Here is a 14,822-nt window from a genome sequence, read left to right as displayed (position 1 = left end):
CATCCAGTTTTCATGACCTCTCTCATGATTATTTCTAGCTCCCACCAGGGGTGAGCCTCAACTTCTATGAGTTCATTTGAAACCAGTTGAGCCCGTAGTTCTTTGAATGGCAAGATAAGCTCCATTGAACTCAGTACTTGCCTTCAAGGGCGAATATCGATGAAAATTCATATGAGTTGAACAAGAGATGTTGTTCTTGTCCAATTAGGTATTCGGGAGCCCTTCAGATTTTCAGTCATACTTCTTCTGTGTGATATCAGTTCCTATCCAAGTTAAGACTATTAGATTAATCATCGAGTTATTGATACGAAACTATCAGGAAAGACATAGTCTCAGTTTCTTTCAGATACGCATGACAAACACGTCTCCATGGAGACGCGTGCAAAAAAAGGATGCACCAACAAGAAGCATCGCATAACCGACGGCACAAAGCATTAAATATTTCACGCTTACGTACCGCTTGTAACAAGCTGGTAGAAGATCGAATATTATGTTATGTGGAGAAGTAGCTAGCCTTGAGAGGAGGGACGTCAAGGAATATACAAGGTTTAAATGACGTTCGATGACGTAAAAGACCTATACATTGTATATAATTGTTGAACGATCGAAATGCGTATTCCGAGTAGGATAAGTAAGCCACCAGAACAAAGACTCAACCATGAGTATGTAATGAAAGCCATGGAGAAAATGCAAGCACTTCCGTAGCTTATGTTTGACGAAGCAAATCCCATAAGTAAGAGGGATTCATCGGAGAGGTGGCTAGGAAAAGCTAAAGCTGGAGAGACATTCGGGGAGTGGAACGCGTGATAGCACAGCTACCCTCACCATCCCTACTATGAAGGGAAAATCGAAATTTTTCCTTAAAGAGTTATCGCAAGAGAACGGGTTTAGAGCCCTATATTATAGAGCAAGGACAAACGTTGGCAACAAAACGCGATGAAGTATTCTACGATATGCCACGTCCCAAATTAAGCAGCTCAGAAAGGAGCTGTCGATAGAGTTTTGTGTTAATCTAGACATGAGATCTAGATCACTTTGGAAAGTCATGCTAGATTATTTTACCACGAATCGCTCAGTCGAACCAAAAGAGCATGGAGACAGTAGCGTTGGGAGAAAGAAGCCAACACCTCCACATGCACAGATCCAGTATTCAAGGATTTACGCGAGTAGAACAAAGTTTGTGCTAGATCGTGATGAAAGAGTCGCGGTAGGCACAAAAGCACCTTGGAATTGGTGAAATTAGACTACCTCAGCTAAGCGAGAGGTTACGAGGTCAATATGCAAGCTCAATGACTACGATTACGATCGATGCAAGCATTTGAGAACTTAGTATCTGACGATGAAATCTAAAACGAGGAATGGATTCCACAGCCAGACGAAATGAAACGTCTAATGGATGACTCGAATCAGTCATATTATCTCAATCACCAGATAGAATGGTGCTTAAGGAACAGCAGAACTTAAGATCTAGGTACAAGAACTACTAGAACCGTGTTTTTTTTTTTCACTCAGAGTGTGACCATGTGGTACACCAAAATTCTTCATGAAGAAGGATAGAACGTTGAGAGTTCAGCAAGTTAGCACTCAAGAACAAGTGTCCCTTACCGAGAATCGACAATCTTTTCGATCAGCGGCAAGGAGCTAGAGTCTTCTTGAAGAACGAGAAGGAACACGAGGAACACTTGAGAGCCATTTTAGAAACGTTAAGAGCCGAGAAACTCTATGCTAAGTTCAGCAAGTGTGAGTTCTGGCTTAACGAAGTGAATTTCCTTGGACACATAGTGACAGCAGAAGGGATCCGAGTAGACCCTGCTAAAGTTGAAGTCGTGCAACGTTGGCAGTCACCAGCGACGCCCAATGAAATTCGGAGTTTCCTAGCACTGGCAGGATACTACCGACGATTCATGGAAGGATTTTTCTAAGATAGCAAGGCCAATGACTCAACAGCTCAAGAAAGGAGTTAAAGTCGATTGGACCCCAGAATGAGAAGCAAGCTTCCAACTGCTAAAGGAAAAGTTGATCACAAGACCAGTTGTAGCCGTGCTGGAAGCGGGAGTTGACTATGTGTGTATACAGGTGCATCGAAGGTCGGACTCGGGTGCGTGCTGATGCAGAAGGGCAAGGTGATCGCATATGCGTCACGCCAGTTAAGGTCACACGAGTTGAACCACCCGACGCACGACTTAGAGGCAGTGGTATACGCTCTGAAGATTTGGAGACGTCATCTCTATGGAGTTCGATGTGAGATCTTCACAGATCATAAGAGTCTCAAATACTTCTGTGAACAGAAGGATTTGAGCATGAGGCAGCGCAGATGGCTAGAATTAGTCAAAGACTATGACTGTGGTGTAAATTACCACCCAGGCAAAGCCAACTTGGTAGCAGATGCTTTGAGCAGAAAGACTGCGCCCCAAGAGGCTACTTTCCTCACACAAGAGGAAGAGCTCCTCCTTGAATTCGCCATGATGCGACTGGAGGTAGTAAGAACCCCGGAAACGGTGGACAGCAAAATTTTCACCTTGGTCATAGAACCAGACTTAAGAGCCAGAATCATCGACGCCCAGAGATGCGACGAGGCGTTAGAAAAGATCCGTCTCAGAGTGAGGACCGGAAATGGAGACAGTTACCGCGATGAAGCGGATAACGCTCTCACTTTCGAATGAAGACTATGCGTACCCAACGAGGAGGCACTTAGGAACGAGATCATGAGTGAAGCTCATGAGACACCCTACGCTGCCCGTCCTGGTAGTACGAAGATGTATCAGGACTTAAAGAAGTAATTTTGGTGGGATGGCATGAAGAGAAGCATAACATCGTTTGTAGAAAGATGTATTGCGTGCTAGAAAGTGAAAGCCGTACATCAACATCCAGAGTGGAAACTGCAACCTCTCGAGATTCCAGAGTGGAAATGGGAGCACATTGCAACGAATTTTGTGACAGGATTTCCAAAATCTCAGTGGGGTAATACTGTCATCCGGGTGATTATAGATCGCCTCACCAAAAGTGCTCATTTTATACCAATCCGAATCACATATGGATCCGACAAGTTGGCTCAGATCTATGTGCAAGAGATCATACGCTTACATGGCATACAAGTAACGATTACTTCAGATCGAGATTTAAAATTTACTTCTAGATTTTGGATAAGCCTACAACGAGAGTTAGGCACTCAGCTGAATTTTTCAGCACAACATTCCACCCACAGACGAACGGACAGTCCGAAAGGACAATTCAGACTCTAGAGGAAATGTTGAGGACCGTAGTGCTCGACCGTGGAGTAAGCTGGGAGCCCGTACTTCCACTTATAGAGTTCGCCCACAACAATAGTTACCAGACAACCATCAATATGGCCCCATATGAAGCACTCTATGGGAAGAAATGTAGATCACCGCTTTACTGGGATGAAGTAGGTGAGAGGAGAATTCTCGGACCAGACTTTGTGGAGGAAATGATAGAAATTGTCTGACAGATCCGAGAGAGAATCAAAGAAACTCAAGATAGACAGGAATCCTATGCAGATGCTCGCAGAACGGATTTACAGTTCAAAGCGGGAGACTAGATCTTTCTGAAAGTATCCCCATCAAAAAGGGATAACCAGATTTGGCGTCAAGTGCAAGTTGAAACCGCTTTTTATCAGACCTTACGAGATCCTAGAAACGGTCGGCCCTGGGGCGTACAGATTAGTGCTCCCGCCAAGCTTCGAGGAAGTTCACAATGTGTTTCAGGTATCACAGTTGAGGAAATATGTGTTCGACCTCAAACGCATAGTACACCAAGAAGAAATGGCGTAAGAACCAGATTTGAGCTATGAAGAAAAGCCAGAAGAAATTCTGGACGGAAAAGTAAAAGAGTTGAGAAATAAAACTTTTGTAACAGTGAAAGTCCTATGGAAGCAACACGGCCATGAGAAGGTGACGTGGGAGCTCGAGGACCGAATGAAAGAGAAATACCTGCAGCTTTTTGCCTAACCTAGACAAAATTTCGGGACGAAATTTTTTGTCAAGGAAGGTAGAATGTAATATCCGAGACCTAGATTTTCGAGAATTTTGAAATAAATACTAGAAATTTATAAAGAGAAAAGAAAGAGTGTTCAGAGCTTTGAGCATACAGAACACAACAGTTAGTATATCCAGCTAAGCCTTGAATTTACAGATGTTGATAAAAAAAAATGAAAGAGCATTTGTTTATGTTCTTGTGTAATCAAAACATAGTATTTTGATTTTCCAAGCTAAGTATAAGTTTACAAGATGCTTGATGATGAAAATAGAAAAAGAATGATACGCACTAAATTTGAGAAGTAATTCTATACTTTTTGTTTGAAATGAGAGAAAGCTTGAAAAAGAACAAGAGGGAAGACTCTATTCTATTACAAGTAGAAATGCTAAGTCTCGGGCTCTGCCTTAGGCCCGAATTTCGGCCTAGCTTCGACAGCCCGTTGAGATCAGAACATCAAGGTAGCAGCCGGACATGATGGGTCCTTATTCCTGCAAAATAATACAACCAAACAAAGCATGTGAAATGTTCAAAATTAGCAATAAGCCAAGAAAGGATAAGAGGGGTACCATCCCTGCCCTTTCCCAGCCTTAACCGCAGGCTGCAATGGGGCAAATGAGCCTGCAATGTCTGCCTTCCAGCTGCGACAATCTGCAGTAACAATCTCTGCCCCTTTCTTGAGTACCTGCCACAGCAACCAAGCCATTTATTAGCTAAAGCACTAAGCTCCACATACAGCCAAATGCAGTTAGAATGGCAGCAAGATAAAACAAGAATAAGGCAGCCCAGACCTGAATATACGAGTACACTCTCACAACCAACAAAATGTCCCTGCAAGAGGATCAAGAGTTGCAGATTTTGCAGTTACCAAATCACCTATAAAGACCCCTCCTTACCACCCTCAACCTTCCCTTACACCACATCAAAAATTCAGCAACATAGTGAGTTAGGAGTGTGGGATTTGGAGCTCAAGGAGCAGGAATCAAGGCAGCGGTCAATTTTAGAGGTAATCCTCACTAAACCAACCTCTGCATCATGATAAGAAATCATAGCTAGCACGAGAACTTAGAACCATAGAGCTTTGAACATAGCTACTGCCGTATTTGAAAAAAAATCATAGGATGCTAGCTATCGAATTTTACTTGAACACAAGGAACGGGTTCCTCCACCGTTTTCGATTACACTCCCAACAATAAAGTAGAATCCTCTGAAACTTCTATCCTTCAAAAGGGCTAATTAAAATGAACTAAGAAAGAGGACTTAGCTTTATGGGAATAAGCTGCTCAACGGAGGACTCGGCGGAGGGGATGGGACCGTCCGACGGAGGCCGATCGACGGCGATGGCGGGCAGGAGCGTTTGCTGCCTTAACGCGGTGGAAAAAGGGAGCAGGCAGCGGCGGCTGTTTGGCCGGAGACGAAGACGGCGGCGCATGCAGCAGCGCCGCTCACCAACGACGGTTCCATCGAGACGGCGTTTCCGCCGGAGAGGCCACGAGGAAGAGGATTGGAGCGCCGCTGCTGTTCCCTCTAACCAAGAAATTGACTTGGGAATTTGGTGTAGCGAAAGAGAAGAAGAAGGATCGGAGGAGATGGAGGGAATGAAGCCGGTGAATCTCCGGCGAGCCAAGTAAACGGCGACTCGCCAGGAGAGAAGAGATTTTTGGCGAAGAAGAAGAGGTGCCGCTGGGTTGTTCTCAATTTGGGATTAGATTTGAAATGGGAGTAATGAAAAGAAATGGAAATACCGTAAGTATTAATGGGTCCCTTTTTTTTTTTTTTTTTTTGGGGCCACTTTAATTACTTTTGGGCCAATTCCACTATTTCTCAATTTGGGCCTAGGATTTAATTAGTCGGACCTAGGATTTAATTACTAGGCCACTGCCCATGAACAAATTCAATCTATGGAATTTAATTTCCCTAATCCACGGAAGAAAAGAATTATTAAGCCGTGATGAAGTAGTACACATTAAATAAATAGATGGGAACTTTATTAGTCCAAGTAAGTATTTCAAAATACTTAAAGAAGATAATCGAGAATTTATTATACCCGAGCAGTTCGGCAAGACTCCCGAATATGTTAAATCGCTGACTTAGTTAAGGATTTAAGATTTCTAATTTTAGAAGAAGGAAATAAAATAAAGGAGCACGTTTAGGCATGCATTCATGCAAGATAATTAATTCCTTAAGCCTAATTTAAGTATATTAAATTTTGTAAAGGAACGTCGTCGCTCGATGCGTAATCTCAGGAAAAGAAAGCACCCGTTTTGCAAGAGTTTAAGCAATTGAGGTGGGCTTCCTTTCTCTTCTTTCTTTTAAAGCGTGTTTTATGTGAAAACATGATTATTTGAATGAGTTGTCATGCCATGTTTTGTTTTGTGATTGCCTATCATGGTTAAATCGAATTCGGGTCCCAGTAGGTCAGTAAATCCTACTCGGACTAGTGTACACATAGGGACCGTGAGCTAGCGCTAGGTTGGCCGGTCCGTGGGTCGTGAGCTAGCGCCAGGTTGGCCGGCCCAGTGGTCGTGGAATGTGGCCACATTCCCGATTCACGCAGCTGATATGGCATATCATCAGAAGTTTAAATGACTGCAGTCTATTTTCAGAAAGAAATAACAGATTTTAGTGACCGGGATAGATTTTCAGTAAAACCCCGCGTTCACTCAGCTTGGCTGACAACTAAAAGAAAATATTTTCGGCATGAGCCCACTGAGTGCATCAAGTACTCAGCCCTGCATTTTGTTTTCCTTAATGTGCAGGTTGATTGTTGTCGAAGCCGAGGAGGTGTTGGGACTGAAGATAAAATAAAGAAGGGTAGCTAGTGTAGTATGTCTCCATACATGTTATACTTGTCTTGGAACTCTTCCGCTGCATAGACCTAGCTTTGTCTCAGTAAAGACAATGTCCCACATTTCACTCTGATTTAATAACTTGCTATCTTGATGACTTTTAGACAGTATTTTCCTTAATTTCAGTAATTATGATGATGTGTTGAGACAGTTTAGTATTTTTAGTCGCGAAATAGCTGCGCTTTCTTTGACTAGGAAGATGTGGTCGTGACAACCATTTTCTTCAACATTCTTTCTGTGGCTTCGCCACCCTTGTTCCTTCTTATTTTTTGGGACCTGGAATTCTTCCTGGTCGTTTTCCTCCTTGCCTCTTGTTTTCTTTCTCCAGTTGGTTTTCTTCTTGTATGTCCTTCTGGCCAGTTGTCTTCTTACCTTATGCCTCGCACACACACAGTCCCAGCGGCTAAGGGGTTATATATGGGTGTAGATATGGCTAGAAAAAGGGGTTCTAAGGGTGGTTTTTTTTTTTGGGGGGGGGGGGGGGTTCCTACTGCCTTCAGGTCTTGCTACACGCGGTCACCTTACCCTAGGCATCATGTGGCAGCCACTCTTTTTTTTTCTAGTTTGGTGGAAAGTGGTTCCACTAGGCTTATAATTCACCTTGTAAGAGGGCTTTTGTGTTTGGCTCTAAGGATGGGTTTTTCTCTCATACTTGCATCATCTACACTGACTAGGAGATACTAAGGGGGTAGTTTCCATTGTCCAGCATGTCTTATCTCCCTCAATTCCCTCATCGCCAGTTCGAGGCAGTTGAGTTTTAAGCCCAATCAACATGTATAACAAAAAAAACTAGACCTAGAAAAACACTAACACAAACAAAAACACAGACTACACATACATACATGTCATACTGGCCATTGCATCCCCCCTCCCACTTCACAAGTGTCTGCCCTCAGATAAGGCTGTGAAGTGAAAAAAGGAATGGCTAGTATGGCTGACACACAGACATACCAAAACATGAACAACACATGCTTATGCTAAAAACTTCTCACACTTAAACTATGCAATAGGCTAAGTGGGAGAGTTTTAAACCTAAACAGAGCTCAACAAAAACAAACACATATATACATAAACTCCTCACACTTAGGCTACGCAGTAGACTAAGTGTGAGTTAACATGCACACGAATAGAAAACAACATAAACACAAACACATGCGTCAAAGTAGTAAACCTCGTACTTCTCACACTTAGACTATTGAATAGTCTAAGTGTTATGAATAGGGTTTACACTCACATGCTACACAAAATTACTCTACCTAAAAACAACAAAAATAACAAATAAAAAACTAAAATTAAAAAGAAAAGAAAACATATTGGTCAGTGGGGTGGTCATATATTTCTCCTGCTCCTCCGTGGGGCAAGGGTTGGTGCAGGTGGTTCTTTGGACTCCTCTCTCTCGGATTCGGATTCACTTTCCTCAGATTCTGCCGTTATCTCGGTACCTTTTTCCTCTGTCGCTTCCACTTCTGTCTCGGCTACTCTTGGTTCATCAGTCTGGCCTTCGTGGCCACTCGGTCCAGCTCCTCGAACTATCTTTCCTGTCGCTAACTCCTTCAGAATACTTTCCATCACATTTGTCAGGCGAGTAAACTCCGCCCTGGCTTGCCTATTCTCCTCCGCTAGCTCTGCCACTGTTCTCTAATCTCTCTTGCCTCTGCGCTTGAGCTTGTGTTCCCTGGCTTGCTGCAACTCTTCCAGCCGGGATAGCCGCCGCACCCATCGCGTAAAAATGCGGGGCACCTTCCCTGATATAGACAGTGTTCGTGCAGACGAAAAAGGGTGTATCAAACGGGCCAGGAGGGTCGACCATGATTAGGGGGGATAAGCCTTCATCCTCCGAGATAATGATGTTGTTCCTTACGAATGCTCCCAAGATATGGCAGAGGGAGAGATTTCTCACGGGATGGGTGGCAATGAGATGGAACTGATAAGCTGTCCAGAAACCCAGATGTACTTTCCTCCCGCGCTTGGCGCACCAAAGGAGGTATAGTTCTGTCATCGATGTACGGACGGCTGAATTCGACTGCCCCAGCAAGTTGAAGTCCAAGTACAGTTGTACCAGGCATAAAATAGGGTTGTTGAAGTGGATGGAGCGAGAGATAGTGGAAGAAAACTGCCCAGCGTCCGGGTGAGTTAATTCTTCCCACGCCTCCTAGGGCTCAAAGTCTACGTGCCTACGGGGAATCCCTCGTTCCCTGCTTCTCCACTCCGGCCCTATGGCCTCCTCTAAACTACACATCCCCAATCTTACCGTCCATTCGATCAAACTCATGCTTATCTCCCTTCCAAACAACCTAAAGCTTATTGACTCCTCGTCCAAGTCTGTGGTGACCCTAAATCTGAATGTAGTGAAAAACTCCTTCGCTAGCCTAACAGGGATATTCGGATCCCTATTCTCCAATAACCAATCAAATCCTAACGCACGCACATAAGATAGAAAAGGTTCACGGGCATCCAACTCATCGAGGGAAGGAAAATGGAGTACCTTTCCACACTTAACTTGATTGCTCCCGTCATCCTTATTATCGAAAGCATCTTGTAGCTTTTTCGAGTCGAACAGCTTCATCTCCTCCACCAGCTCATCAGTGAGTTCCACTGTCCAGCGTCTGTACTTCAATCTCTCCACCGGGGGTTAAGTGTAGCTTTTTGGAGATGTCACTGTCGGATCCCGACTCTTCATTAGCAGCATAGTCGCTGTCGTTTGTCTCCTGACGGTGCGGTGGGGTTCTCTGAGCTGGGTCTGTGATGACGATGCCTATGTTCACTGTGCATTGCTTCTTGCTGCTTGGTTTTTTCTTAACAGGGGCTTTCCCTTTCCTTTTTCTCTCTTCTTGGTATCTGTCCTCCTCTCTGTCTTCATCCTCTTTCGGTTTCTTCTCTGCTTGTGTTGAAGGCTTGTCTTGGGCAGTAGGGTGGGTCTCCACGCGGATATGAGTACTATCATCTCTTGGCTCGACGTGACCTACTGACTCAGATGCGAGGTCCAGACCCTCAGCCATATGCTCAGTCTCATCTCTCTGGTCACTCGGCGTTGTAGAGACCACTTCAGCTGTCGTCGATGCATCTTCCAAGCTAGTAGCTGGAAAAGATTCCTCACAAGGTTTTGTGGGAGTCACCCTCTCTTCGTCACTTAAAACTTCAACTGGATCTGCTGCTGTGTTCGCCTTCGTCTTGCTGGATGTCCATTTTCCTAGGCATCTCTGCGATACTCTCTTCGGCTTTGGTCGTACTGCCTTGGGATCGTCCCTCAACACCAATTTCCTTTTGACTGCTTTCGGTTTCAACACTGGAGGTGCCACTGGTTCTGGCTCCTCTGTTCGTACCACGGTCTCCTCCTGATCAATATGCGCACCACTCTCCCCTGCGTCTGGCTGGGGAGTCACTGATTGTGGTACTCGTTCTCCGGTTTGCCTCTCTTCCACCTCTTCTTCTGGCTGATGGGCTAGGTCTTCTGGGTCGTTCCTTGTACTAGCTTATCCACCCTTTCTTACTGCCTCCGATGCATCTTCTTCTTCCTCACGGGTTACCTCATTTAACAGCGCCTCAAACTCCTCATCCGTCATAAGGCCTTGCTTTCTGGCCGTTTCATTCAGATCTATCTCTTCCCTCGCCATTTCTTGAGGGATGGGCTCCGCTGCCGGCGTTCTCTCCGGTTCATCTCCTCCCTCCTGGCTCGTCGGCTCCTCGCTCCTTTTTTCCTCACCTTCCCCTGGGTCAGAGTCGTAATAGGCGGAGATGGTGTCAATATCCATTGATTCGGTTTCTTTGCGAGTCGGGGAGGGTTTCGAAGGTTCCGATGGTGTGGTCGTCGAGGGAGATTCCCATTCCGGTGGAGTTGTTGAGGATGTCAGAACGGAAGTGGGTGGTTGTGCTGTGGGTTGCACAATCGGTTCTGATGTAGGTACTGTCGGGGCTTCTTCGGTCATGCTCCATTTGTCCCCGATTCGGCTAAAACCGGCCAACTCGGCCGCCCAATCTCGATTCGGGTCCTGCTGTCTGAGGAACTCCGTCATTACGTCTAAAGAAACCATCGCCGGAGCTTGAGGAATCGGCTCCTGTGGTTGCGGGTTCGGCGGCCGTTCTTCGTTGGTGGTTGCAATTCTGAGTTTTCTTCCCGACGGATTGAAGGGGGTTTCTCACCGGTTTGTTTCTTTGCCCATTTCTTCTTCCACATGGCTTGGATTGGTGGTTTCTGGTGGTAATGTGGGTGTTGGTTTCTGGTGAAAATTGGGAATTTTCGGAAAAGAGAAATTGCAGGTGAGGGTTTGTGAGAGGAAAGGGGAGAGACGGTCTAGATATGAGAGTACAATGGGTAGTTGAGGGTTTGTAACCGGCTATGAACGGTTTACAGGTTGGCGTCGATTCGTGTGGGAGACGGTTGAGAGCGCTGCCTCCTGATTGGACGTCGCCTGTCCTTCTCTGCACACGCGCCCTCCCAGTCGTTGTCCGCCTGCAAAGCTGCAACAACCCCAATTCAAATTTCGTCCCTCAATGATTTCCCCCTGTATTTTCCCAGGTTAGTAACAAAGTAAAAAGGACAATAAATAAAATTGAGAGTTTCACCAAAATGGCATTCTGGTGGTTAGTACGTACTCCAAATTAAATTTAAGGACCGAAAAATATTTTTGGATTTTAATTTTTAATTGCATGCAGAGATTTAATTAACTACCACGTATTTACAATATTTACATTCCCCTTAGGAACCTTAGGAAATTTGGAATTCTACTTGGCCAGTATGTGCAAACTTCGATAAAAAGAAACTAGCCAAGTGGAACTCCAAATTCCTGTCCCACCGGTCAGTATGCAACCTTAGTATGTGGTTGTAGTGGGATCTCATCCACTACACCCACATCACTATTCTCCCTAAACACCTTCAGTCTATGTCCATTTACGACAAAATGTTCAGAGTTAGGAATACTCCCTTAAATCTCCATTGCTCCATTAGAACGGTGTGCGGTTATGACATAGGGTCCTATCCACTTCGACTTGAGCTTCCCAGACATTAGCTTCAATCTCGACTGGAAGAGTAGTACTTTCTGGCCAACATGGAGGTCTTTGGTCCTTAGATTTTTGTCGTGCCATAATTTAGTTCTCTCCTTATACCACATGGCGGAATCAAACGATTCCAATCTAAGTTCTTCTAAATCCTGTAGCTGCAGCTTCCTTTCCTCTTCACAGGCTGATAAGGCTAATTTCATGCATGGGTCTAGGGATTTAATTCGTGATTTTACTAGGACTAACGCACGTTTTAAGCCAGGTGTGTGAAGGAATTCGCCAGGTCCAGGAAAGAAGACCAAAAAATCACAAGGTCGAGGAACTGGCGATTTAGTGAACAATTATGAAGAGAATTGCTCGACGGAGGAAGCTCCAGAGTTGAAGGGTAGAATAGGGATTTCTACGAAGACTCAAGGGCTATGTCCGCATCTATAAAAGGCAGAAGCATGCAAGCTGGAGGGATCTTCTCGGGGGAGACCTCACCACAGCCTGTTGCTTAGTTCACTTTCCCACACACACACTTGATACTAGTTTTGAGGAGATCTCAGTTCGCACGTTCGGGTTTCATCTTAGCTTCCGATATGGTGTAACACCGCTCTTGTTAGGAGCGAAGAAACAATTTATTTTCCGCTTTCCGCATTTTACTTACTCTGCCGAGCTTCGTTGTTCGAAGCTTGGTTCGCTGTTTTCACCGAATAGTTTCTGGTTTAAATGCAAGTTTGATTTTCCGTTATGGCGATTGTGTTGATTTCTGGTTTGATCGTTTCGCTTATTGAGATTTTGGAGTTTTAAATTGTCTGAGTTGGATGCGTTTCGCAGCTGTTTACTGAGTTATTGTAGGTTAATGGTCAGATCCGGGAGATTGGAGTTGGATTGTGGAAGAATTTTGGTTGGATTTGCTGGATTTGTTGGTTGTTGGGTTCGGATGTCTTGGATCCGGAGTGGATCAAGTATTCTGACGTGAATCTGAGTAGTTTCGATCTGATTTTCATGCTTAGTTTACGTGTTTTACTTTCATTCCGTCTAGTGTACGCAGATCTGATGTTTTTCCGAGTTGCAGCAAGATAACGACGACCAAATCTCTATATTCTGTCGAATCTCGCTTTTTGCTCTGTTTTGTTCATCTGCAAGTTTAATTCGGTTGAGAGGATGCATTTTGCTGCGAGCTAGCGTCAGAGTTTGTTAATCTGCAGTTCTTTCCGTACTTGCCATTTTTGGAATTATGGTCCCCACTTTCAGTCATATTCTGTTTAGCTAGATTAGGTAGTTGTTTACACTGTCTAGGAAGTGGTTATGTTTCTTGTTGTCGAAGTCTGAATTTACAAGTTTAACATGTCCTAGGTCTAGCATTTACATTTTCTGCCTAGGTCTAGAGTTAGTTTAAAATTCTCAACCCTTTTGTTGCGTGGCAGCAGCCATTTGTCTGTCCAAAGTCTCTGAGCACTACTTTGCGAGTCCATCTCTGTGGGATCGACCCCACTTCCCTATACTAATTCATAGTATTCGGGTTGAGGGATTTATATTTTTTTGAAGGGGAGTCGATGTGTGTCCAACGACCAAGCACTTTATGTTCTCTTAAGTTCCTAGACCTTGTGCTCTAGTGGATTTAAGGAGCGTGGTGTCTTGACCAAGCGCTTGCAGTGATCTATTTCTGTGCACACGTGTTAAAAAATCCTCGTTTCAAATGGCGCCGTTGCCGGGGATGGATGGCGTACTTTGTGTTAGTGCCTAGAGTTTTTGGTGTGAATAATTTTAATTTACTTTTTCTTTCCGTTTTCTTTGTAGTACATGAGCAGGAGCTTCCACCGGAGTAACTCGTCTGGTTGGAAATACGGTCAGTTCGTTTGGAAGATCAAGGATACAGCCTCCACCGTGACTACCAGATCAGGGTTCACGACGGGAGATCCGTTCCCGACTGAGTTTTTGAGTGACGAATCCTGGGAATCTTCAGGATGAACAGATCCGGAGTCCCCACCAGAATCGGAAACAGAGTCAGAAACAGGGGAGGAAGAGGAAGTTGAGATGGCACACGTAGCGGACCCAGATCCAGAAATAGGGTCACTAACGGCTCATCTCGATGGAGAGCCAGCACATGCAATAGTGATGAACCCACGTCAGAGATCTATTGAGATCAAAACGAATGTGTTAGGTGTCTTGCCAACATTTTCTGGGCGAAGGAGTGAATGCCCGTACGAGTTTTTGAACGAGTTTAGCAAGTTATGTGGCATTCAAAAGAGGCCTAATGATGCGACAGAGGAGGATTATCGCTTGCGCGCGATTCCTTTCACTCTAAAGGGGGAGGCAAATACATGGTTGTTGAGATTACCCCCGGATTCTATCCGCACCTGGAGGGACTTTAAATTGGAGTTCCTAGATTACTTCTTTCCATCCAACAAGACGAATGCTCTGAAGAAGGAGATAGTGGAATGCAAGCAGGATTACGATGAGTCATTGAGCCAATACTGGTCAAGGTTCAAGGGATCGCTGGACGCATGCCCGAATCATCGGATGATAGAGGCAGAGACCTACTCTCTGTTTTATGAAGGGGCAACTCCCGAGTCTAAGGATTTGATGAACTCCTCGAGCGGGGGGAATTTTACAAGAAAGAGAGGAAGTGAGGCAAGAGAGATTTTGGGAAGATTAATCGACGCCAAGAAGGCGTATGACAGTACGAGGAATGCTGTGAGAAGAGGCTCTGTGAATGCATTGAGGGAGCAGGAGGATGACAAAGTTGAAGCAAGGATTGATAGGCTGGAGAAAGCCTTGCTGAATGCTATCGAAAAAACTAATACAGCCGCACCAAAGGAAACGGCTAAGTTGTTAGGTCCAGTAGATAATCAACTCCAGCAATATTACGGACCTCAGGAAGGTGATTACCAGGCCCAGGCGAACGCGATGGGAAGTTGGAATCCTGATGGAAGTTGGAACCAAGGAAGACAAAGAGATGCACCCTGGAGGAATCACCCGAACTTTAGATGGTCTGAA

General features: G+C 44.8%; 1 protein-coding gene and 1 long non-coding RNA gene across 2 annotated transcripts; both read right to left on the bottom strand.

Annotated features, from left to right (window-relative positions):
• Positions 1-4,197: 4,197 nt before the first annotated feature.
• LOC121787671 lies at positions 4,198-5,704 on the bottom strand. The gene is made up of 3 exons (XR_006047520.1): positions 4,785-5,704; positions 4,563-4,678; positions 4,198-4,484 (listed from the first exon to the last, which is right to left on the bottom strand). It is a non-coding gene; the product is annotated as an uncharacterized LOC121787671 (long non-coding RNA).
• Positions 5,705-9,424: 3,720 nt separating this feature from the next.
• LOC121786829 (cell surface glycoprotein 1-like) lies at positions 9,425-10,855 on the bottom strand. The gene is made up of 2 exons (XM_042185444.1): positions 10,334-10,855; positions 9,425-10,213 (listed from the first exon to the last, which is right to left on the bottom strand). Exons 1-2 carry the CDS (start codon positions 10,853-10,855, stop codon positions 9,425-9,427), a joined length of 1,311 nt encoding a protein of 436 aa, XP_042041378.1.
• Positions 10,856-14,822: the final 3,967 nt, after the last annotated feature.

The sequence above is a fragment of the Salvia splendens genome, chromosome 22 (genome assembly GCF_004379255.2).
Source record: "Salvia splendens isolate huo1 chromosome 22, SspV2, whole genome shotgun sequence".
Taxonomy (NCBI): domain Eukaryota; kingdom Viridiplantae; phylum Streptophyta; class Magnoliopsida; order Lamiales; family Lamiaceae; genus Salvia; species Salvia splendens.
The sequence above is the reverse complement of the archived record's forward strand: the minus strand, read 5'-3'. Positions and strand labels throughout refer to the sequence as shown.